At 38.2% G+C, this 27,173-nt stretch overlaps 1 protein-coding gene across 2 annotated transcripts; it reads left to right on the plus strand.

The window, feature by feature from the left end:
• The first annotated feature begins 510 nt into the window (after positions 1 to 510).
• ap1m3 (adaptor related protein complex 1 subunit mu 3) lies at positions 511 to 27,173 on the plus strand. 2 transcript variants are annotated; one of them, XM_063892153.1, is made up of 12 exons: positions 511 to 910; positions 6,644 to 6,800; positions 7,330 to 7,397; positions 7,763 to 7,893; positions 11,939 to 12,086; positions 13,668 to 13,794; positions 17,830 to 17,972; positions 19,288 to 19,359; positions 19,611 to 19,769; positions 21,809 to 21,934; positions 22,267 to 22,342; positions 25,627 to 27,173. In XM_063892153.1, the coding sequence occupies exons 1-12, from the start codon at positions 908 to 910 to the stop codon at positions 25,647 to 25,649; spliced, it is 1,233 nt and encodes a 410-aa protein (XP_063748223.1). In that variant the 5' UTR covers positions 511 to 907; the 3' UTR covers positions 25,650 to 27,173. The 2 variants fall into 2 exon arrangements, with proteins under 2 accessions (XP_063748223.1, XP_063748222.1); XM_063892152.1 differs by having other exon boundaries at positions 525 to 1,056.

Genomic DNA, 27,173 nt, shown 5'->3' on the forward strand with positions numbered 1-27,173 from the left:
CTGCATGGGTCAAGGCTATTTTTTAATACATACCATCGGACTCCAAACTTCAGAGGGCCAGTTTCTCCAGTGTTTGGACTTCATTGCCGTACACAAACTAAAATCTTCGCACTCACCTTTGGATTTAAACTGTACAACACTGGTGTCAACAGCATTGATTAAGCCTGACACTGTGTCGTGCAAAGGGGCCTGGGGTATTTAAGGGTCCTCTGAGACCATGCAGCTGATGAGAGCGGTCTGACAGGTCTGTGTGAGGCTGTCAGACCGCTCCTACCCGGAAGCACAAGCTCACAGAGACGAGCATGGACCAAACCGGGGCAACACTTATCCTGCCTTCGAAATAAAGGTTTCTCAAACTTGACGTTACTTATTCTAACGCTACAACAAACATTTGATTTTCTACTCGATTATTTAATTTCTTATCTGTTACTTTAAAGAAACAGATACATGAAAGGAGGCCTACTTTTACATTACATTACATTTATATTGAATGTTGTAGTGAAGATGTAGCTGACTTCCTCCATGCTTCTTTATGTTATGTGAAATTAAGTCATAACAATGCATTTTTTCAAGGAGCTGAACTTGTGTTTTGTTTAACCTTCAGTATCTAAACTGTTCATTAGCCTGCGGCTGTGAAATAAATGTAATATATCCACGCCCCTTCTTTGGCTAATGGGAGGAAAATAGAATCAAATTGGATTCCTCAAATCAAATAGGTTACTTCAAAAATAACGAAAAGGACTTGAATAAATGTATTAGTGATAGTTGGTGAATTTAGGGGAAAAAAACTCACTTAACGCCGGAAGTTATATTTCTGTCACCGCATGTAGCTTGACGCTCCGCTCGGAAAAGCAGCGAGTTGCGGTGAAACGAAGACTGAAGGGAGTGGAGGAGAGGAGGAAGCAGGATGGTAGGAGCGAATACTATTCCCTTTAATTGACCCATATTTTACAGTAGACCTAGATATTATCTGGAATATTTCTTGCTCTCGAGGATTATTCTCCATCCGCCAAAATGTCGGCGTCGGCGATATTTATCCTCGACCTGAAGGGAAAGGTAAGTTTTTGGCGACTTATTGGCGAAGTTCACACCAGGGTTGTCAATAAAACACCTGCTGCAAGGCAAGAGTAGGCTTTGTTAGTTAGGGTATAAAGTTTAGAGTGTAAAGATATTTGCATCTTTATGTACATTATGTGCTGGTATACTTAATTTAACATTTCCTTCTTAAGTATTCTTAAACTTAGCTGTATGAACCCGTTTGTTAAACAGAGCAGTCAGGAAGAGAGGCTCAACTGGTCAAACCCGTTCAACAATGTGTTCACAGAGGGCTTGTTTTTGTGCAGCGATTCAACCTTCATTGTCGCCTACGTGTCCTATTTCACGGTTTAAAACTTTATTTTCTGCAGCCCAAAAGGTTATTCCACACTTATCAAAGTGGATCGCCTTACTTAATAGGATGGTGTTATGTTTGTGTCTGGACATGAAGTTGATATTTATTAGAAGCTCATGTAGGCACTCTCTCCATTTTCTAGAAGTAAGGATCCTAGTCAATTTAGCAGTTAATCTATTGGTAGATTAATCATTGATTTAGATTGAATATCATTGTAAACTGATATTTTGGTGTCTTTAATTGTTGGTCATTCAAACCAAGACATTTAAAAAAAACTTAAATTGATACTGTTTGAGCACATGTATCTATTGTGAGGCCTTTATAGCCCAAACCAATAATTAGGAAAGTTATTAACCGATAGTTTGAGGATTGTTTGTATCTATTGCCAGTATTAAATAATAAAATAATCCTCAAATCACTGGCAGTATCTAAAAACTGTTTATGAAATACATTTCTAAATGATCTCGTAATACTTTGGAGTTGTATGTATATGTGCTGTAATAAATGATGAGTAAAGAGGACACAGAATATGACTTCCTACTTTAATATATTTTTGTATCTACACCCCCCAGGGTTAATTTATTTGAAGGGTAGAAAAGGAATATCTGAAGTCTTACATGCTTGACACTACCCATCAGGGACAAGGATCAGTCCCTCATCATAGCCTCAATGTCTTATTGTACAGATTAAAGGCTTTTTCTTTCCCTATCTATCTATCTATCTCTGCCTTGGGGCAACTCACTATCTTCACCTTTAGTCCCCCCCAACCCCCTATTCCCGACCGGGCGGGGGTCCTTTCTCCTCTGTAAGTGCTGTGAAATCTCATCGTAGATAGCAACCAAAACCATTGCTGTAGACATTGCTGTAATTCCAGTACACATTTCTAGACACAGTTGAAAAAACACAGCTACTACAGAAGCCAGTGTCCTGCCCTTTATCCCTCCACCCTCATGTCTCAAGTTGTAGCTCCTGGGCATTAGACCACACACTGATGGCTGCTGAGACCTGCTATGTAGACTGAAATGTCACGCTATTGAAATCAGCACGGCATCATTTGTTCGGAGTGATGGTTGAAATAGCAGCTCATTTAATTAGCTAGAATCACAAAAGTACAAGGTTTAAAAACAGTGGTTCCAGAAGTGCAATAGCTGCTATAGTTTTGCATTTTGCAGTTAGTTTTTGATCAGTGACAGTGCACATAAATCTACATTAAAGTGTAAATGTATGAGAGTTATCCATATTTTCAGTCAGTTTATTCCTGACTTTTTAGGTAGCTGCCACTTTTGGTAAAGACTGAAACAGCAATTGTACATAATGTTTTTTTTTTTTGTAACTACATTAGTGATACCCATCAGATAAATCCTCATGATTTTGCTGATCTTTTCACTTAGTGTAGCTTCACCCTGAGGGCCAAATGTTAAAATTGTCCTATACTTAAATGATGACCAAATACCTGCATAACTAGCATTTCAATCTGCCTTATTAGATCCCTGTGTTTATAAGTAAATATTACCATGGTAAAATGCTAAGCTTACATGATGAACAGTGGTAATCTTAACTGTCAACTAAACGACAGTAATTTAACATCATCACTGTGAGCTCAATGCACTGCTGTGCCTTACAGAGCTGCCAGCTTGGCTGTTGAATCTCTGTGTTGTTGAATTGGTAGTCTTAGGCAACAACAAACCTCTAGCTGTTCAGAAAAAGAAGCACTGTGAGCATGCACCATGTTATCTGGTTGCAATTGATGGACCAATTCACTGGCCCTTTTTTCAGCCTTCAATGTGCCATTATTTCATCCACAAGTAAGCTACAGTTAACTCCCAGCAGCCTTTTCACCCTTTAATATCATCATAATTATTATTTTGGGAGGTGATGGAGTTATGCTTGAAGGTTTTTGTTTGCAATTGTTGTCCAACTGTTTTATGTGGTTTACAAACTGAACATAGATTAGTAGTATTTTGTGTGTTCCTGTTCCTGCTTTCAGTGCTACCCTCCAGTGAGGTTGCTATTTGCCTTTAGTCGTCAGCAGTGAATGGGTCCTATTGATTTCAGACATTGTTAAAAGTTACTGATTGCCTTGTGTGTCCCAATAAAAAAATACATGAAATGAGTATACCTCTGTGACTTTTAAAGCCACCAGTTGTTTTCACAAAACATATATTTTTGTTGTTGTTTTTATAAACATTCCAATTAGGAATAAACATGGTGACTATTCCCAGTTTTATCAGAAATAACCTCAGTGTGATATTCTGCTGTAGAAAATGCAATTTTAAGCAAGGCTACAGTTCCAGCCCCTTCACTTTAAACTATTCCTCATTGCCTATATCCTAAACATGCCTCCTGTTTCCCTTCTACCTCTTTAACTTTGTTATTGCTGCTAAAACATTGTTTCATATCAAAGCTTTATCTATGCTAACATATTATTATTTGAGTTTCTTTAAGATACATGCCAAATATAAATCATTTATATTAGATCTTAAGGGAATGGGATGGAATTGATATAGTTCTATTAACATTTTAGAAGTATTTGTCATTTCCATCACAACTTTCCAGAAATGTTGTTATCAGACATTATGGTGCCACAGTAGGATTTAATGAGACCTGGATTATTAAGTAGCTGCACTCTGCTTTGGGGCATGAAATATGCTAACTGTTTGTGTGAGGTGTTCTGTTTGATGTGCTCTGCCTCTGCTGAATATGCAACACTATCTGATGTTTTTCTTTTTCAAACTAAGTCTGACACACATTCAAACCAACATAACATTACAATGATATGTTGACTTTCAAATAACCTTAATAACTTGAAGGTTAAAAAGAACTTTTCTAAATCATAATTGTGATTGTAGCAAAGACTTAATTGTCAGTTTCAAGCTCCAAACAGTGTGCATTGTCAAAGGATGCAACCTGCTGCTATCACCACATTCAGCTGACTGAAATAGCTTTCAAAAAGAAAAAGTCAGAGCTGCAGAAAAAAGGCAAACATGCATCAATTTAACAACAATGTTAAATTGTAGGAAGAGTACAAGAGCAGTCAATAACAAATGGCCGGGATCTATGCAGTGATTTGCTTTTAACTTCTTTTGCAACGTTCTGTCGGCTCTCAATCAGTGCATTGTTGGTCAGTGTAGGTTGTAGATGAGTGCAATTTCCAATTATGGACTACTCATTTTGTTATCATAATTCCAGAAAAAATAGCTTATTTTGCCTGGACATCTTTCCTAAGCCTACACACATTACATTTTCCCCCAAATAAAACTTAAAGGCAGCTTATCCTTACATATGAGATGATTGACATACTATTGTTTTGATAAGTATTTTATTATTGATTGTCTTTTCATTATGAAGTTGATTGAGTCACTTTCATAGTTGTTTCAGCACTAAAATAGCACAAACCCTTAACTTGTTGATGTGAAACACACTAGGTTATAACCAACCAAGGTAACACCCATCCACCTTATCACCTGATTCTCCTCCTAGAGCACCATTGTGTTTTTCAAGCCAAACATTTCCCAGAGGGGCAAGGGGGGGGGGGGGGGGGCAGCTCATTTGTATTGGACACAGAATCAGCACTTTTGAAACAGGGCTGAAACAGAGGGGTAAATGGGGGCGTGATCTGTTTGTTATTTCGAGCCAAACACTTCCAAGACATGTTTTGTTTATATCCGAGACCTATGATATATTGTTGAAGAAGAGTATAATAAGGGATGTTTAAATCCATTTTAGGTATGTATTCTGCATTAAGAAGTGCTGTTAAAGTAAAACCTCTTATCTCGTCCTGCATGTGATGTTAAGACCGACCTAACTTCAGTTGCCTCCAACATTCTTTCCATTTACTTCCAGAACTACAAAGTATACCTCTGGATATCTTTGCAGGGGTCGTCAGTATTGCAGTTTCTTTTGATGCAAGATGTGTTATTATATTTTATACCTCACTCTCCGTCTCTAGTGACCTCTGACCTTTTCGCTTTGCGGATTCTATCTGTCTCCTCTCTCAGAAGCCGAGCAGTGGCCTGTTCATATCCTTTATTCTCCCCCAGATTACTTTACTTTTCAGGCATTTCCTTTTTGTTCATTTTCTTATTTCCTCATGCCTTTGTTGTATGCGGCCCTGTGTGACCCTGCGCAACAGACTGTATTAAAGAAAGGGGGGAAGTTGTGTATGCCTGCGCGCATGTCCTCTAGATCAGTCAAGCATCGGAGCTTGAATTCTTTCTTCATTTCACTGTGTCTGGACTCTAGCAGGACTGCTGACTCCTCGTGTTGTGTGCATGTGTTGCTATGATAGGGAGATATGGGGGTTTTATAAAATAAAGTGAGTAGATAATTATGTTTAAAAAAACATTTAAAAGTACAGTAATATTTTGCAATTTTGTGATATTTAAGATAAAGATAAAGACACAACTTTAACTCCATGAACTTACACCCTGCTTTTGGCAGTTTCTGGGTCATTTTTGGGTTTAGGGACATGTGTTATCCTTTTGGTAAAGGGTTTATTTTAGTGTATCAACACATTGAGTTTGTTTGTTCAATAAATGTCACAATGTCAGGCTCTTACATTCAAAGCAAGATGTTTTTAATACAGCAATTTCTTTTCGCATTGACATTTAGCTAACCATTCAAAGGAAGAAATATCAAGTCATAAAACAGTTTGCACAAAGTCTTACTGTTTTTAGTATAGGGAAAATCTGCAGTTATAGACGTGTCCACAGGTCATTGACTTCCTAGCTAGCTTAATTTACAGTTTTTATGACTTATAAATTGATTAACCAATGCTTCGTTCTGTAACATATTCATCTAAAATTCTCCAAAAACCAAAGACATGTAGTTTAGGAAGCAGATTATTTCTGTATTTGAAGGGTTTAAAACATTTTCCTGCCATTTCTATTTTTGTGTTGGTAAAGTTATATTAATAATAACTGCTGGTGGGGCAACTCCCAACTTTTTGCAATAATTTCGAGCCTGAGAGTTTCTTGAGTTTCCGTAAAGTCTGCCTTAGCTTCTTTTTCATCTTGAAAGGTGTTCATTCATCATTCATTATCAAAACTTTGACACACAGTTTGTACATTCAATTTCAAGGTAGTTTGGATATCAGTGCAAATTCCATCCGTTAGGTTATTCAGTAGCTATTAAAGCATGTTTAAGCTTGAGTGCTAAGGTTTCATATCCATGCGTTTGCACATTTATTGACAGTGTAAAGGCTTAACTATTATATCTTCTGACTATTTATTGTCTTTACCATTATGGATTCAGGTGTTAATCTGCCGTAACTACATGGGGAACATGGACATGAATGAGATTGACCATTTTATGCCCATCCTGATGAAGAGAGAAGAGGAGGCAGAGATGACTCCTATGGTCACCCATGGCTCCTCACACTTCCTGTGGATAAAACACAGCAACCTTTACCGTATCCTTCTGAGTTCATGTCTGAATATAAAATGTAGCAGAGATGTACAGTACAGCCTCTAACACTCATAGCTGAATGGCCTCTACCATTAGCTGCCTCCAGCTTCACATCTCAGCAGCAGGCGACTTCTCAGCTTCTGTTTCATCTCTGTTTGAAAAAATTAAACACTGATTCGCTCTGATGTGTTATGCACTATATCTCCTCTCATAATTTAAGATTGGGCAGTCAAATTTCCTTACACATTATTAATTCAGCATGATATTACATTTGTGAGTAAGTGGTTTTCCCAGTGCACTGCATTAGACATGTGAGCAGTTTTACCTCCCTGTGGCCATGTTCTCAATTGCTTGCTACTGTGATGCATTCTTTTAGGTTTGATTTCATTGCAATCATCTCACTACCACCCTCAGCACACCAGTAGATGTTCACTGCATATCTCCGTCTCGACAATTTCAAATAAAACATTTTTTTTTTCAGCTCAAAAACTGTCACTTCTCGATGTACAGTTGATTCTTAACAGAGTGTTCAGTGGTGGCGATGACGAAGAAGAATGCCAACGCTGCTCTGGTGTACTCCTTTCTTTATAAAATCATCCAGGTGAGTCTGTTTGCTAAGACGCAAGTCCAAATCTTCTACATGCTACTTGTGCTCAAAGACGTTATAGCTGTAATGAGACTAAGCTAAATTAAAACATTACAGAAAATCTATAAGTTAAAGTCAAATTCTATGTTTTTTGCTTGAGACGTCATGGTCGAGTGCACAAAAGATGACTATATGGTCACATGCCTGTCACATTTTTAATTTGTATTTGAGGCTAGCATGAAATGTGTGTCATTATCCCTTGACAACATCAGGTGCAACTACCCTTTCTCTTTACACTTTAACAACCAATACACAACGGAAAACTATTATATACAGTAGCTACATAATGTGTGTCAAACTACGTCTGTCTGTATGTCTAGGTATTTAAGGAGTACTTTAAGGAGCTTGAGGAGGAGAGTATTCGAGACAACTTTGTGACGGTGTATGAGCTGATGGACGAAGTGATGGACTTTGGTTTCCCTCAGACAACGGACAGCAAGATCCTACAAGAGTAAGGAGACATTAAATGTGTGGCAAAAGCTAAAAGGGGATCAGTTACTGTACCAATGTGTTTCCTGAACCATGAAAAAAAGTCCCAATTGTTTACATTCTACGAAAGTGAATTATGTGTAGGGCTGTCTGTTTGGGCATTTTAAGTGTAACATCAAATCTGCATATGAGGGTGTAAGGACAAAGGCTGTAAAGCAGTAAGGCACTCCAGTCTGATTTTAATGTAACCATTATCTCAAGTGGTACCTGTATCAGCCATCAGAGAACAAAACATGAGATAACAGCTTTGTCCTTAATATTGTAAGTGACCTGCAGACAGGTGGGTAATAATACATAATGATTCTGTTGTGCCATTGGCTTTATTTGTTGTCTCATTCCCAAAGCAACTACAACACACAAGTGTTTTATGTTCATAGTGCAGAGTGCAGTGTGCAGTGTGCACTGTGCACTGTGCAGTGTGCAGTGTGCACTGTGCACTTTGCAGTGTGCACTGTGCAGTGTGAGGTTTAGTGTGAATGCTCAACATTTAGTTCACAATACCACAGTATCATTCATTGTGTACACATGATAAGCTTTGCTGCTAATCAATGGTTTCCTTATATTTGAAATCACACAATTTCACTGTACATTGTTTTACCCTTTTAACGTCTTAAATGTGATTGGGCTAGTCTGCTGTTTGTGCACCAAGGCTTGGCTGAGGTGTGTTTGTGTGTGTGTACAGTATATGTGTTCAGTGTCTGAATAGGGCTGATAATTACCAGGCTCCTATTGGCACTCAGGCACAATGACACTGTCAGCTGGACACACTCAAGACTCTCTGACAGAAAGGCTCTGCTCTTCTCCAAGGAGACACACAATTCTCATTTCTCAATTGTGCACACACAGATACACACACACACACACACACACACACACACACACACACACACACACACACACACACACACACACACACACACACACACACACACACACACACCCATTCCCTCATATAAGCCATTCCAGTTGTCTGAACCTTTCATGACCCAACCAACACAAAAATGCTTTTTTTTTTACTACCTGTGTGTGTGTGTGTGTGTGTGTGTGTGTGTGTGTGTGTGTGTGTGTGTGTGTGTGTGTGTGTGTGTGTGTGTGTGTGTGTGTGTGTGTGTGTGTGTGTGTGTGTGTGTGTGTGTGTGTGTGTGTGTGTGTGTGTGTGTGTGTGTGTGTGTGTGTGTGTGTGTGTGTGTGTGTGTGTGGGGGGGGGGGGTCTGTGTATGTGTATGTGTGGGTGGATGTAAGAGACTGAGTAAGTGAGACTGCAGGGATGCATGTTTTTATGTGTGTATGAATCTTCGCGCATGTGTTTGTTGTGATTCCTATTGTTATGCTAATGCTTCAGTCTGCTGCCAACCTCCGCTGCCAGATTCTTTCATTAGCATTTCTGAAGAGAATCAGGGCAAAACAGGACAAACAGCAAAGCAGCAAAAACAACCACAAGTCGACCTCAAGCCCACTTGTCAACGCCTTTTATCTCTTTGCTCTTTGCTGTGTACAGTACCAAAATACGATTGACACTCTGTATGTGGGAGGAATTGGAACAGAAAACTAGGGAGAACAAACTACTTCAATCTGTCAATCAATCCAAAACTTGACATGGGTGTTGACATTGGAAACATAAGGAGATGATAACATCAAGTTTCATCTCATTGTTTAGCTCTCATAGCATCGCATTAATCAAAACCATGCCTCTGTTTTCAGCAAACAATACAATCTAAAGAATGGCAGTACACTACCTGCTCAGCAGACACAAATGTGCATCAAGCTGAACATATTTAGGCATATCGCAGCTAAAGAGAGATATTTACATCAGTGGTTGGTAGGGACCAAACGTTTAGCGAAAAGAGAGTAGATTTTGATTTTAAATGTATCTTTTTACGAGAAACACAACTCCAAGTGAATGATGATGGATCCTGAGAAAAAGTTTTGTTATTTGAGCAAACGTATCTGTTAATATATTCTGAACAGTTGTGCCAATGAAACAGATACATTATACAATTGCAGTTTGTGTTACCAGATGCAAAGTGCAATCTGGGAAGTAGTCCGCAGCAGTATAAAACCATTGATATTTACTGTAGGTTGTGCGGCGTGTTAACTATGTGCAGCCTCTCTTGAATTAGAAACTGCATATGGAACACAGATACCATTCCAGTTGCTCTATTTAAACATCAGTAAAGAAAGACCGCACATGAGACATTGCATATGTCCTTGGTGATATGAATCACAAGCACAATGTCATTCCAAGATTAGTTCCCTGTCTGCTTTAACACTATTTCAGCAAGGGTACCATTTCAACCACTTTGTGTCAGGTGTTTTGGGGGAGTGTGGAATTTCTAAACAGATGGAGCCCCCCAAAAAATTTCTTTTTAAGTTATGAAAATAGCATTGTTGCTCTACTGATCACTTTGCACCTTTTTATTTGTTTGTGCTTGAGGACAGCAGTTTTTTGTGGTGGAACATCGGGTCAGTATGTCCCTGATTTAGGAGATAAATACTCAGGCCACTGGAGGAGGAAGAGAAAAGCTAAGAGACAGCTAAAAATGGGAGAACAGTTGAAAGAAGATGTAAGGAGAGATAATCCACTTTGGATCACTTTAAATCTTTGTCTCTTCATTTGTGTCAACAGTATTAAATAGAAGCCTGCATCGTTGGCACAAAACATGGATATCTACTTGCTCTGGTGAATATTGACCGTTTTCCACAGAAGGTTAAAGTGCAGGTCAACATCACACACATTCAGAATGTTTATGAAAAAGTGTCCCTTTATTACAAAGATTAATGTACAAATCCTTACTCAGTCATGTGTAGGTTTGTGACTTTTAGCTATTTTTGACTGTCAAACAAATTATTGTTTAATATAAAATGATTCAGTGTTGCCACCTTACTGTAAGATTCCTAGCCAAACATGCTGTACATTAGATATTTGGTTTCATACAGTATATAAATAAAGTTGTACAACATAAATACATGAACAAAAATAATCACTTAAGCTCCAATAAAGTGTTTTGGACATTATATTCCAGGGTAAACGGATGGCAGAAATGAAAAGGGTGGCTTGAATTGTAAAAGTGAACAGTGGCAGGGGTGGCAGGTGTGAAATACAGACCCGATCACATTTCTAAGCTCTATCCTATTCTCATGACAGTTCGTTATGTCTCCCTTGACACAGAAAGAGGATTGTTAAAACAAACTAGCTACCTTGTGCATAAAGAGATAGTCTGCAGTACTGTGCAGTAAACGAGGGGATTGATGGAGTGAACAACAGATAGAAAAAAGAAATCCTTATAAAATGTATTATTAGAGGAAACTTATTTATTTTCGCCAGAGTTAGGCTACGGCACTAACCTTCATTATAGATTATTTTAAACTCTCTTTTTTTCAATGAATCCAGGTCCAATCTTTGGAGTATCAAATCCTACTTAAGTGGCGGTTCTTTTATTTCCTGGTGGTTCAACACCTGAGCAACAAATAAGAATTTAGTATCCTGTAACAGAAAATGCATGCAAGTCATATTATCTTTGGCTGCAGTCACAATGGGTTTATGTTAATCTCCTTTTTCCAATTACACCCATGAATAAACATGAATAACAACCTTCTGTAATTAATTTATACTAGAATAGCTCATTTATTTTAATCATGAGGTGTAATTAATATGAAATAAAAAAGAAAATTCTTAAGACAGATTGGGCTCATACTACAAAACTTTATACTGTTTGTTGCCACTTTCAGTTAATTTTTTTGATAAAGAATCCTATTTTGTTGATTGGATTTATTAGAATTCTCCTGTTCAGATGACAGTCCTAAAGGAGATGAGCAATTCAAATTATTATTAAACATTAGCTGTTTCTTGATATTTTTCTCCAAAATTGACATTTCTGTCTGAGGCATCTTAATGAAGACTTTGCCCTTGTGGGATTTCAGGTGTTCCACTCAGAAGGGTTACACACTTCATTTCTAAACAGTTTGACAAATGATCATAAACATGTTTTTGCCTTCCTCTCCTTCAGGTACATCACCCAGCAGGGTCACAAATTAGAGATCGGGGCTCCTCGACCTCCTGCCACCGTCACCAATGCTGTGTCGTGGCGATCAGAGGGCATCAAGTACAGGAAGAACGAAGTCTTTATGGATGTCATCGAGTCAGTAAATCTTCTGGTGTGGACAACTTTTTGTTTTCTCAACCACATTTCATACAAAAATTTTCTCTCATTAAGTTGCATCTGACTCAACAAAAAGACGCAGTCATTCCTGATTTTCATATAATGCACAATTTTTTGTCATACTATCCAAAATACTTAGTCAAAACAGTATATTTTACAATTTAATATTACAATTATTAAAAAGAATATGCAAGAACATATACAATAAATAAGAAACTCTTGTTTAATTCAATATATTGGGTTTTCAAATCAACATAATACATAATAAATAAGGCCACCTGGAGTCAAACTAAACATATTAACATGTACTTTTGATACACTCCAATATCTGTTTATCATCATTTAAAAACATTGGCTTTATACAGTTCTGATTAAAGTAGTCAAAGTGCTTCCTGAAGGCAAAGTGTTTCAGTGTTTATAGTGCCTTGTTATGAATCCCCAACTCTGTCTTTCCTTGAATTGCATTGCTAAGAAAAATGACTAATATCAACAATCCTCTATTCTTTTTTAAATTTTGTATCAAACATTTTGTGTTGTGTATGTGTCATCGTGCAGTATAGAGTGACTAATGCTTTAGTAGATGTTAAAGATTTGTCAGTGATTTTAACAGACACTACATCTGTCCCAATACATCTTCAAAAGGTGACCTACTTGTGATGTTGCAAATACTGAGAAAATGTTGGTACACTGTAATAGTGTCATAGTAAAATGTACCTAAGCAAGGTTTTAAAATTCTGTAGAATAAATCTTATCGATGTAATAATTAAGTAAACATTATAAATAATGCAAGATATAGGTATTAAGAATTTCTAAACAATGCAATAAAATGAATACAATTGACTCATAAGAAGTTGTTATTAATTCTAATTCTTTATAATGGTTTTATTTATGTCTCTCTGACCTTCTATTGCCTGCTTTTGATTCACACAAAGTAATCACTGATCCGTGAGATAGTGTGATGCTATAAGGCTCTGAGACTTTGATAAACCTATTTAGAAAAACTGACAAGGGCTCAGATATCTTGCAGCTAAAGAAGCAGAAACGTTTAGTATACATGAACACGCTGGTGTCTTTGAAGACCCACAGGAAGAGATATGACTTTCAACTGAAATCTAATGTCTTGAAGCAACACCTCAAGGACAACTCAACACACATTTGCACATTATTGTGAGTCAAAAGGAAACTGATAAGGCACTTCCACTGAGCTGCAGCTGCAGCTTCCTGTTCTGTAACCAGGGACTTTACACAAATGTCTTCAGAGGTTCTTCATCTTGATGTTTTGCTTAAATTTCTCACACTACATACTGGGAGCTCTTTACTCTTGTCCCACAGATTGTGCATGCTTGTTTCTTTATTTTTCCCAATGTTTAGCGGCAGTCATTGTGGTTATTCCGCACTACTGATCTGTGTATCGTTATTTAAATGAAGCTACTTTTGTGTACTTTCCGGTGAGCTCTGCTGAGATTTGACTTAAAAGCTGATATCAAAGCTGTAAAAAAGTGATCACAATGCTATTCTTCAAGAGTGATTTCATATTTTTCTTGTTAAATGTGTTTCTTTGTTCCTCTGACTATAGGTGAACGCCAATGGCAGTGTGCTGCGGAGTGAAATAGTGGGCACCATCAAGCTCAAAGTAGTCCTGTCGGGGATGCCTGAACTCAGACTGGGCCTCAATGATAAAGTGCTGTTTGAAATCACAGGCAGTAAGTAACAGTGAGTCATGCTCAGTGTCAAACACATCTTAGTCAAACACTAATGATCATGCATTAGAGTCACATAAACATTAAAGTTCACTTCAATCACATTCAGCACATATGAGAGGAGAGAATTGGGGAGAATAGTGTGGACAATTTAGAGGTATAAATATATCTTGGAATACTTCCCATGTACACCTGTACATGACATAATGCTTGGGGTATTTGTACTGCTGGTTTTGAATCCAATCCAATCCGCTTAGACTTATAGTGAGATGGTATTGTTGCACAAAACATTATTTCACACACTAAGCTGACAGTGACATGCGAGTGGAATACTTTAGTTTTTTCTTTCACTCAAGCTTTTTAGATATGACATTTTTGGTGGAGAACTTGAAACCATCAGCCGGGGAAACTGTGTTGTAATTTAAGTAAACTAATTCATTCTTAATATACAGTTCCTACTGCTAGAATTCGGATAAAAGCCGAAAAGAAATGTAAATATGCTACTGGTTGATGGATGAGCACTTGCTTTGAACTCACCCTCACACTCACACTTCCACTTTCACCTCCTCCCTCCGTCTAAACCCCATACTCCTTAAAATCTCACACTCAGCTTAGCTTTCATCTTTCCTCATCTTCCCTCCCCCTCTCCTCCTACTTTCCCAATTTTTTCCAATAACGTCTCTTACTGCTACATCTCCCCTTGTCTGGTCGTGCACTCTCTCCCCCTTCTCTCTCTTGTCTCCCTCTCTGCTCCCTCTTTGCTCCCTCTCTTTTGCCTACATTTCCTCCCCCCTAACGCTCCTTACTGAAGGGAAAAGGCTCCATCACTGTCTAGCCTCTTTGCCTCTCAGTTAATCCCCACCCCAGGCTACAGCCCTGCAGATGAAAGGTGAGGGTCTTTGGATATCCTGAATATGCAGCACACAATCCCCCCGCTGTGTTTCGCAGTCTGGGAAAAACACATCCTCGGAGTAAAAATGATCTGAAATAATGATCAAACAAACACACTTACAGCAACACACACTCATGCTGAATGTTTTTACAAATATTAAAATGTGTGCTGCCCTCTCATCCTCAGCAGTTACACTTTTTTACACATCAATTCGCAGTCATTTGCCTGATCTGCATATTTTATCCCAGCAGGATGCAGCCATGTCGTGAAAGAGACTATAAAACATGTAACACTGCCCTCTTCTGGCAGAAACCCAGATCTGTCACTACAGTGAAATGAGAGAACTGTCATACATTTGTGCATGAAATGACAGCCCACAAAAAAGACCTTCAGTCAGTCAAGACAAACAACGTGGCTTTGTATATAAAATATTCAATCATTTGACATACATGAGTTTCCACAACTTCTCGCATGTCTCTAAGATTAATTTTGATTACTTATCAGTGGTGTGTTTGTTTGATATCATAGGAAATACGTTTTGACGATTATTTGCTTTTCTTTAAGATAACTTTATGGGCTGACAATCAAGCTATAACCAGTTATATTCCTTATTTTCCTATGAATTGACAACCCACTAATAACTAGGTATCCTGTTTCCTCCACTTTCAAATGCTAAGACGTTCCAGTTATATTTTCTCTGTATCTTTTTTGACCCCTCCAGCAATATCACAGCACTGTAGGAGGTTTTGGGACAGAATTCCATTAAAAAATGGTTCAGTAGAGACAGCAGACAGAAGACTGATTCGATTCCTCCTGTCTGCTGCTGTGTATTAAAAGCACAGAAACAGAGAAGAGCAGCCTTAAAGGTGAACCACAGGGGACACTACTGCCTCTTCAATTCCCACGTGGGATGTACACAAACATGCACACACACCTGTCTTTTCTTCTGGCCCCTGAGGTCCTCGCAGTGACAGAGAGTGCACCGTATGACCTTTCTTTCTTTTCTTTTTGATAACTCTGCGTGCAGTCGTGCCTGTGCGTTCCTGTGTTTGTTACTGACATAAAAACAAACTGGAATAGAGACATGGAGAGATACAGATATTGTTCTAAAGGGCTATTCAGCTTTGCTTGTTCAGGAGTGTTTCGAGACCTCACCCAGCCGCCTCTCTGACATGAGGAAATGTCACACACACACACACACACACACACACACACATAAACACACACACATGCGCTTGCTAACTTGCAAACAAACACAAAAGCAAAATCAATAGATGAACGTGCAGCTACTAAACAAGCATACATAAACCTGTGCACGTAAACTCGCTCAAGATAGAGAGCAATAAACAAAGATATAAACAAACACTGTACACACACACACACACACACACACACCTTCTCCCTTACAGTGCTGGTCCAGGGTTGCATTCAGGGCAGGTGAGACTGTTGAATGGGGGATTTGCTTTAAAGCCCAAAGTCCCACAGTTATTACATCAGTTTTCTCCCATTCAGCACCCTCTATTAACCACAGAGGAGGAGAACATCATCTTTCTCCAACAGAATAAAGATGCCTCAATTAAGGAGGTCACACTCTTAACTGCTTTTTGCCACAGTGTGCACTCTTGCTCCACCCTCGAGAAAAATTGTCTATGAATACCTGTTATTTTTGTTGTACGGATAAAATTATCCAGCGGACACAATCTGCAGATTGTTGAGTGTAGCAGCCTCTGTAGAGCTCCTGTGGAGTGTCTGAGGTTGAATTTGGATTAAGTGAATAGAGCTGCTTAATTGGTCACTGACTTTGTCACTAACCAACTGTACTGTAGTGCAGTGATTAGGCACATCATGTTCATATTATAATCAATGCATAATAATTAGGATACTAAACTCATCAACTCTTTAGTTTAATTCATCTAAATAGTGAATCAACGGCAGAACTTTCTTGCATCAGTTTCCTCTTATTCTTAGGATTTTTTACACATTTAGTATCTCTATTTTTATTGGTGCTGTTTATATGTAACTATAATCCAAAGTTGATATTTCATGTCCTACCACCTTAACACTACGGTGAGTAGGGCATCCACGCACGCACGCACGCACGCACGCACGCACGCACACACACTCCATAATCAATAGTTGGATTTGTTGTATCTGCCCATTATGTTCTGTATTATTGGGTTCATTGCTCAAATGAATGTCAGACAAATATCCAAGTCGATCTGATCCGAAGTGCTGTAATGGTTGCATCTCTAAACAGCGTATTGTTTATTTAGCAAAAATCCCAGATATTCAAATGTGAGGAATTATTGCTTTACACAGTATTTTAACCTCAATAAACAAGGGACTTATAACTCCCCATGTGGCTATGTATGTTTGTCTGGTTTTAAACACCTCAATTGACTAATGGTTTTGTACTTAATAAGTCAGATTACTAATGATGTAGTGGAAAAAAACACTCTCATTGACATTAAGACTTCCCTGTAGGCGTTTTTCCTGAAAGAGATCAAAATATAAACCCCGCATTAGTTTAGTAGGCAGAAATATTTTCCAAACAGTATATCACAAGCTTTTGACAGCAAAGCAAATGTTGTTTTTCCTTGGCAGGGTAATGAACAAACGCCTCTTAGGGAGATGTGTATTACTGTCAGAAGTGTCTTTTTACTGGCCGATAGAACCATATTTATCTACTTTGTTGTGTTTGTGTGGGTGTGGTTGTGAGGCATAATGGCGTTCAGTGGGGAAGAAGATGATGGGAGGGCAGCAGGTTGTTTTTGTGTAGCAGCTGATGTGGGGGACAAGAAGAGAGCATACTTTGTAGCATACTGAGTGTGGCAGTGTGAGTGAAAGAAAGACAGTGAGTGTTTGACTGTCATAATTTCCCTGACCTTGATTTCCCCTAAGGCTGCGTGGAAGGCTCTCAATCTGTTTTGTGTGTGTGTGTGTGTGTGTGTGTGTGTGTGTGTGTGTGTGTGTGTGTGTGTGTGTGTGTGTGTGTGTGTGTGTGTGTGTGTGTGTGTGTGTGTGTGTGTGTGTGTGTGTGTGTGTGTGTGTGTGTGTGTGTGTGTGTGTGTGTGTGTGTGTGTGTGTGTGTGTGTGTGTGTGTGTGTGTGTGTGTGTGTGTGTGTGTGTGTGCGTGCGTGTCTCAGGAGAGAAGAGTAAGACAGTGGAGCTGGAGGATGTGAAGTTTCATCAGTGTGTCCGTCTGTCACGCTTCGAGAACGACCGCACCATCTCTTTCATCCCCCCCGACGGCGAGAGCGAGCTTATGTCCTACCGCCTTAACACTACAGTGAGTACTGTAGGACACACACACACACACACAGAGACACACGACAACCACAGTAAGAGTGCCCTCCTTATTGTCTCACAGTAATGCATGTACACAGACACAAGGTAGAAAGTTCATCTTTTTGTTCAATCACAGTGTGTATCACAGATATTAAAGTAAACAAATATATCACTACAACTTCCATAATGATGTTCTTTATTTTTCTTATTGAATGTTCAAAATGTTGTTATTTTTGTTATTCGTTTTGATTGAACTCTCAGCAATGTCAACTGAAAAACATATCTTGCCTGGGTAAATTGCCTTATATATCAAGTTTTATAAAAACAGAGCCTACCCTGGATCATATTACTGTGGTGAGTCAGAGCTTTATTATACAAAATGAAACCTCAGGGAAGCATGAGAAGCTGTGTCAACCAAATGATGAAACTGAAATGAAGCTAAGCAGAGAAATGCATACACAATATAAGATTACCTATAGGTTAATGCAACTATAATAATAAGATGAATTTGGGGTATGGTATCTTTTAATAAATATTGCCAATAATGATAAAATAATACATTCAATTTATAAAGCGCTTTTCTAGATACCCAAAGTCACTTTACAAAACAATAAATAAAACAAACAGATATGAGATGTATTGAATTGGAAACATTACAAAGGCAGGTCTGAAGAGGTGGGTTTTGAGTGCTTGATGGGACGGTGGCTGACTGTCTGATGTGACTGGGGAGGGCATTCCAGAGGGAGGGTGGAGCAGCAGAGAAGGCCTGGTCACTGTTATTGTTTTGGACTTTGCAATAAGTATGGTGAATTAGTTAGAGTAAGCTCTAAAGGTTTCTTATAATAAGGTTGTACAGTTGTGATTTCTAGAAAAACAGCAAAACAGAAACATAACAAACATACACATAACAGACAACCAGGTAGTTACACTGACAGTGCTGTAGACCATGTCCACTGGGTGTCAATACAACATCAGATATACTGTAATTTGTTTCTAAATAGAATGAATACATCCTCATTTTTAATCTAATAAAGTAATAACCAAGAAAAATTATTTGTGGCTGCAACACGTTTTAATGCCTAGTAACAATGACTGTTTTTATGTTCGTAGATTCAGTATTTCCTCTCCTACTGACATGGTGTTTAATGAACAGAGGATGTTAAAGGGGCGCTGCCAGCAGTTCTTGTCTCCCTTATAAAAACACAATCTCTCTTTCTCTCTGCTGTCCACTGTGTCACTCGTGATGTGTGTTGTAGTGATGCACTTCAGCTCTGCGCTCTCGCCTTCTGACCTTGTCCACTCACTCCCTCTGACAGGTGAAGCCTCTCATATGGATCGAGAGTGTGATTGAGAAGTTCTCTCACAGCCGTGTAGAGATCAAGGTGAAGGTAAGGATCAGTTTCACACATACAGCAGCGAAAGCTTATCCACTTCACTGCAACTTATTTAGTATTTGACACACCCTTCCCAAGTGGACTACCTCTTACCATCTGTTTGAGGCAGTGACGGCCATATAGACTCAGAATAACAAGCCGCAGTTTGCATAATCATTTAGTTATTGATCTTCATTTGGACACTCTTTCTTTATTATAAAGATCTCAGATGACATTTGAACTCTCTCCTCTGTGTCCTTCCACAGGCTCGAGGTCAGTTCAAGAGCCGGTCCACTGCCAACAATGTGTCCATTCTGGTGCCAGTGCCCAGTGATGCTGACTCACCAAAGTTCAAGACCAGCACAGGCAGCGCCAAGTGGGTGCCCGAGAAGAGCGTGGTTCAGTGGAACATCAAGTCCTTCCCTGTTAGTATGCCGATGAAATATCACAACTTACACAAATATAACAAAACTATAAAAAATATCTGCAATAAAGTCTGATGAGTATGATACACATGGGTGGACAGTAGCTAAATAAATCTACTGTACAATTTTAAGGTGCTTTATTTTTTTAATTCCTTCAATTAAGAAGCAAATATTACTTTTCACACTACATTAATTGACACATATAGTCACAAAAGACACCAAAAAACATTTATAATACAATAATTGTATGAAAAATAAACAAGTATTTAATTTTTAAGTCAAGATAAAACTAAAGTAAAGCTAACCAAAAACGTATTGAAATAAGCTCCAACAGCTGTAACACTTGATCTGATATTCACATTGATTTGTCAAAAGTCAAGATATTCGTGGTCCCGAAATAGACCTGTCATAGTCATAATGAGTGCTTTTGCTTTTGCTATTTTTGATTGTAAAATGATTGTAAATGTACATAACTAAAGTACTTGTATCAGAGTATTTCTACACTCTGGTATACTTTACCTAAATTAATATATCCGACTACTGCTTCTATGATTGATGATACTTCATAACTCCTAGTATGAGACATCTATCACAGTATGATCAGCCTCCCCATACACAAAACAAAACACACTCCATATAATACTGAACCTTTTACAATTGTAGTATATTTTTTGCTGTCAAAATATAGAGAAAAAACCTGTTCACACATAAAAATATAAATGTGGAAAAGCATTAATTCAGCTGAGGTTTCTTTGTTCTGGAAATTTCTGTTATCTCCTCAGTAATTCATTATCTTTCAGCCTGTCAGCTGATGAATAATGTTTTCCAGCTGGTGTATGACTCTTTTCTGTCTGTCAACCTTTGGACACTATAAAATTGCATATTCTCTCAGATACTTAACTAATGACTTAACTAACTAAGAGGAAGCACTGGCGTGTTGTGATAAGATACACTTACCCACATTCTGCCAGCCTTCAGCTCAGCCACACACATTAACTTCCTGTGAGAGCACATAAAGCTTTTAGAAATAAGCCTTCGGCTATTTCATAATCATGATTGTGTTTAATCAATTTCTCGTTTTATTATTAATAATATTATGCAAACAATTAATATTTAATATATCAGCTTTAGGCAAGGATAGAGATAAGGTTTCCACAGCAACCTTATAACTGCAAGTAGAACAGAAGTTATCTGCCAGAACATTTTGGGTTATTTTCAAGGAATGATTTTCTTTATTTGTTTTCTTTTGAGCTTTTTATTGTTTGAAGAGGGCAAGACTCAGCTGTAAAGACCAATATCATCATCATGTGATGTCTAGTGAGTTTTTTGTTATTGTTGCCAGGTTACTCTCAATAAAAAATACAGAGAAAAAAAAAAAACCTGATACAAAGGTTCAAAAGGTCTGACTAAATTATGTTATTGTTTCATATTAAGTAATAACTCCTCCATTTTATAGAGAAATTGGGATTTGAAACCAAAGTCCATGATTTAAAGTCAGTATGGTAAATGATTTGCAGCAAATCAAACCCATAACTAACAACGTCAAGGCTGGAATAATATTTTACAATGGCTGGTTTAAGGAAGGAGTATCCTGTTTCTTGAGTTTATAGCCTAGATAAGTCTGGCATCTATCTTATACTACATTACATGTCACCTGTGAGACGCTTTTATCCCAAGCGACTTACATACACTCCATACTGTGGAGGATCCCCACAGGAGCAATTTGGGGTGAAGTGTCTTGCCCAGGGACACAACAACATGCTGACTGCAGTGGGACTTGAACCTATCAGTTCACTATTCCACTGTGCCACAGCCTCCTATATCCCATAAATAGACATCTGATTCACCTGTTTTGACATGGAAGTTGTCTCACATTGCAATGAATATTTATATAGATAATATATGTTTGGTTTTAGTTGAGGAAACAACTCCTCAAACAAAACTATTTTGTCTGCAAGGCTTTTTGAACAGCATCACTGTAATTGTTGTCTGTAACATCTGTGTGTGGCTTTTCTTCTTCTCTGTTTTTGCATGTGTAGGGTGGTAAGGAGTATATAATGCGTGCGCACTTTGGGCTACCCAGTGTGGACAGTGATGAGCTGGAGGCAAAGAGACCAATCACAGTTAACTTTGAGATTCCTTATTTCACCGTATCTGGGATTCAGGTTGGTCAACGCCCATTACACAATTCTTTCTTTCAAAAAATAACCACATAAGATGCTTCCTTTGAAACCCTAGATCTTAATCAAGTGTAGCTCACTGTTTAGTTCTGTAAAAGGCATTTTTCTGATGATCAGTAAAAACATAGTTTATTGAAAGGATAAGAAGAAGTTTAACACGTTTTAGAAATATTAGTCAACCAAATTCAGAAATAAACTAATGCACATAATAATTATTATTATTATTATCTGGGAGGACGGACTCAATAATACCTGTTTGTGGTTGTTTGTGTGTGAATAAGTGAAATAACTATATTTAACCTGTGTGTGTTGCTTAGGTGCGTTACCTTAAGATCATAGAGAAGAGTGGTTACCAGGCATTACCATGGGTGCGCTACATCACACAAAGTGGAGGTGAGAACAAACACACATATTCTCACACACCTATTAACCACACACATTTCAAATCTGTATATCTGACTGAAGGGAGGTCATTATACAGTATATCTAAGGTAACACAAAGTATTGGGGGACTTAAAAGTTTACAGTCTGTTGAAAAAAAAAAGGTAGCTAATTTAAGTTTAGTGAAAACGTCCTTTGGTATTATTTGGTATTAAGATTTGCTTTACAGGGGCATGTTCTCCAGATAATAGCACATTTAAAATCAACAAATGTTTAGCTTAGCACTTTCATAGGAAAAAATACCGTCACAAAAATATCGATATTATTTATTACACCTAATGTTAATAATGAATATCCAGTCGCCACACTGCAGTATGCATTGTACTCCAGTTTAGCTGTTTTGCCTTTTTTCATGTTAAAGCAGGATATATTCAAGTCCAAACCCATTAACAAATCAGAGGTCACCTGAGGTTAAATATGACGGCTTCCTTGAAAGAGCAGTGTCAGTCTTTCTGCATTACTATTCAGTGTTTGGCCTAAGAGTGAACCCAGCTGTATCACATCAATCATATCCATTACCTGGCTCTATCACCATGAGCCATGACCCCAGGGGTTCTGAATGACAGCACACAGGATGTTAAGGAGAGAAACGTTACTCACCTGTTAGCTTGTAGGGTAAAATTCTTTATTTCTCAGCTGTTTTCATTTGAACAGAGAGAGAAAGTAATTCTAGCAAAGTTATCACTTGAAGAACTGTGGATTCAGTTGCTGCCCTGGAAATGAACCCCTCTGCATCTTTCAAACCCAAGTGTGAAACCAAGAGAGACAAGCGCCAAGAGAGGTGTCGGTGTTTGTGAGCTTTAAGGATGGTATTACCCCTCTTACTGGAGATTTTACTTCTAAAAAAGGTTTTTAATACATCTGTTTCTAGAACTTGTTCTTAATATTTGGACTGATCAAGATTAAAGATACAGTTTATTGATGGGACTGCAGGAACATCCTTCTTGCTATCTAACTAGTTAGTTCATTAAGGGATAAACGGAAATGAAGATAGAACCCCAATACCTCCACTGGACCAATGCCAGAGATCTTTTACGTTTCATACCTACCATACAGCCGACAAATTAACCTGACTCTATAAAGTCCATCATATCCATTACCTGGGTGTGTCTGGTATGAGTCGCAGGCTGCCGGAGGTTGAATGATGCCACAAAGCGCCAAGAAGCTCCCAGGGTGGTGCTCAGGAAATGCCAAGATTACTATTTCCTTGCTGTAACATCAGCAAAGAAGGTACAGACAGAGAGAGAAAGGAAGGAGGAGGAGGACAGGAGATGAGGACAGGAGATGAGTTCAAGCGAGAGGAAGAAGAGTGATGAAGTTGGAGAGAAAGCTATCACCTTTCTCTTATTGTTACCATCAGCAGCATGGGGAGGAAGGGGGAGAGAAGACAGGGCTGCTCACATTTCACTCAGCACTACATGCAGACACACTCACACTGATTAACAATACCCTGATACTGTAGACTCACTGTGCTGAAGTATTAATGAGTGATGAACAGGCATTTAGTGGTCATACTGTACAGCAGTAAGTGACAATTCCCAACATCAGACTGTGAGTGGTCAGAATATGATCAGGCAGCGTCTCACTGCAGTTGGATCTTTGATACTGGCAAGTGAACCCTGATGTTGTTATTAAATCCTGAAATGTAAATATAGACTTAACTAATAATTAATGTGTATGAAATGTTATGGTTAACATTTTGGATTGGGGATTTATTCATTATTTGAAGAATTTTCTGACAGTAATGTTTCAGCACTGTACTCGGACAGAAGTATGTAGACACCCAAACATTAAAGACATACTGTATGTGATTGTGAAACATCTTAAACAATGGACTTAAACATGCAGCTATAGACACATTCTGCAACTTAACTGAACCTCATTGATTTAATCCTTTTAATTCACAAAAGCTTTGCTGAGTGGCCTGGCTCTGGAGGTCGTTCCAGCTTTGGATGTCTACAAACCTCTGTTCTGCTGCTTGACACAAATGTATGACCTTACTGCAGCACATTGTCTCCTACCTGGACATGCTGTTTATCGAGTTGCAATACGGCTACTGGGATTTTTTTCGTGTTAAAACCAGTAAAAAACACATAAATCAAATTAATTAGGTAATTAATGTAAAACAACATCTCACCATCAAGTAGTGTGAGGTTTTACTTGATGTGTAAAAATTGTTGTGTACGAAGGGTGTTTTGATAAAGATAAACCAATAGACATATATTTACTCAGGAGGCTCAAAATCAATCATAAAAGTTAAGACAACAAAGACGTTTTAAAATAGTCCAAAGACCCACTCTTTCTGGCTGATTGATCTGCTGAAATAAGATGTGCATTAAGATATTAAGGCGAGGAAAGATCAGATTACCCTGGGTATGCAATTCCCCACCTCTCTTAAGCCCTAAACACACAGCGTTGTCATACCCTGATTGGCAAAGATGGGAAATGCAGCAAGCTTCTCTCAATCGTTTTTTGGGAGTGTGCAACAAGTGATCTCAATAAGCCCCCAATCTAGCCTTCAATCAATTTCGGCATTAGGCTTAAATGAAGGAAAAGGGAAAATGACTACAGATACCAAAGAATTAGCGATAGCTTCTTTGCTGAATAAAAAATTCCCCTAATTTGAACCTAAGGAACCCACAGCCAGCCACCAAACGTACAAAATATGTGTGACAGGGTTTGCCACATAAGTGTGGACTTGAATTTCCTTTCACATCCTTTTCATTAACCTATCCTGGATACCCACATCCAACATAATAACTCAGAATACTAAGATATATTTACAATGCATTGTAATCAATGTATTTTTTTTTTAAAGTCTACACTGAGACTATATACAGCCGCGGAAAAAATTAAGAGACCACTTCAGCATTATCATTTTCTCTTGTTTTATTTTTTATTGACATGTGTTCGAGTTAAATTATTATTATTGTTTTTTTTATTGTATTCTATAAACTACTGCCATTTTTTTCGCCGTGTCGGAATTCAACAGACACTGGAATGGCTGCCATACATGTAGAGAAAAATGTGGAGTGGCTTCTTAATTTTTTCCGGGGCTGTATAATCAAATATCTTTCTTAGAAAGAAATGTGGTAAATATTGATAATTTGATTTTGTATATTGCCACTACGGTTAGTATTCTTGCAAATCTTGTTTAGAGATTTAATGGGGCTCATATTGGCAGTGATGAGGGGATGAGAGCTGTGTTAATGCTCCGCTGTTACATTTCTTGGCAGATTACCAGCTCCGGACAAACTAAAGGGCACAGATGCTGCTAGACGAATGGATATTTTCTCCCTCTGTCTGTCTCCCTCTCTCCCTTTCTCGACTCTCTCTGTTTCTCTGGCTCCCTATCTGCCACAGACAGCAGAGGACAAGCACATGAGGACACATGAAATTGTTCCCCAGCCTGCACAGAAACAACACTTCATCCCTTCCTCTAAGACTCTTCAAACTGAGATGGGAAATGCTGTTGCATCACCTCTGACCTGTGATTTTTCCAAGGGCTTCTCAGGATTCCAGCAAAATGTTTTATTATGTGAATAATGAGCTGATAACTGTGTGACACTGTCTGGTTCTGACAAGTTCTCAATTCATCACTTTTAATAGGCTATCCCTCAAGGTTAATTTAGAGCTTAATTTTGGTGGTAAATATAAAATAAATCCTTTTTAGTCATTGGCTTGTCTACTGAGATGTGTAGCTTTATACTGTGTAACATGCAAAACCAAAATATAGTGTACAGCAAATATACAGGAACTATGATGGCTCATTGTTAATTTATTTCTCAAAGGACAGAATATTTCACATGTGTATTTTTTTATAAATCTAGTGTGCCATTGTTCATTCCTGATTTGTATTCTTGTAGGTTGGTCCATGCTTCTTTAAATGCAAGGGATTCTCTCCCTCATGGGTTCTGTCCTTACGTTATTGTCCAGGACTGCATTATAACTCTGTTATTAACCTTCGTCCCTCTCAAAGGCATATTCTTTTCCCGGAACCTTAATATCACATATTCATTGCCTTAAACAAAATGTCTGTGTATCATCACATTTAGCACTGTGAACATAATCCCCAGTGAACTGAAACTAACACCAGCGACCAGATCAATGATTAATAAGGCACAATATTGTCAGAGGCATTGGCACTGTAACATAATACCATCAACCTGCTCTCATGGGGCCTGTAACCTTGTCCTTGTTTTAGCAATCAGCTTGCCGCTTTGAGGCAGGGACTGAAGGAATGAGCATGGTGCAGCATTTTCTGTCATACTTCTATCTGTTGTTTATACTGTACTATAGTTACTCCCCTGTGGAAGTTGTTTGAAGGGCAAGGCAGGGGATGGGGTGGCGCAGGACAAAGCTACAAAAAAACCTGCATGGATTTCTTTACAGAATCTGAGAATATATATCATATATTGAGGTAATTGTTTTTCCATTACCTTTTTAAAAAAAAATATATTTAGTATGTTGACCTCTGCATTCCCATCAACTTTTGTAAAGCGGTGTGTGGTGTGATTCACTCCCTCTGTTATGCATGCATTGCACCACATCAGTTCAGCTGCTCTACAAACAGCAAAAAGGGTCCTGTGTCGATTTATTGCCTCTCTCTGACAGAGACTTCTTTTACAATCATTCAATTTTATTGTTGGAACATGTTTTCTGCAACCAATGACGATTCTTAATAAGTGTGTGTTCTCATGTGTTCGCATACATTTATCTAACTACTATTTGTCATTAGGAAACAAAGGGATATATTTGGAAATAAAAAATGTTTTGTATCTTG

This window comes from Eleginops maclovinus, chromosome 9 (assembly GCF_036324505.1).
Source record: "Eleginops maclovinus isolate JMC-PN-2008 ecotype Puerto Natales chromosome 9, JC_Emac_rtc_rv5, whole genome shotgun sequence".
Taxonomy (NCBI): Eukaryota; Metazoa; Chordata; class Actinopteri; order Perciformes; family Eleginopidae; genus Eleginops; species Eleginops maclovinus.

Coding starts and splice junctions, on each gene's coding strand:
- ap1m3 (XM_063892152.1), top strand. CDS start 1,015: ATGTCGGCGTCGGCGATATTTATCCTCGACCTGAAGGGAAAG. Junction 7,398..7,762: donor TTCTTTATAAAATCATCCAG/GTGAGTCTGTTT, acceptor CTGTATGTCTAG/GTATTTAAGGAGTACTTTAA. Junction 22,343..25,626: donor CTACATCACACAAAGTGGAG/GTGAGAACAAAC, acceptor ATTTCTTGGCAG/ATTACCAGCTCCGGACAAAC.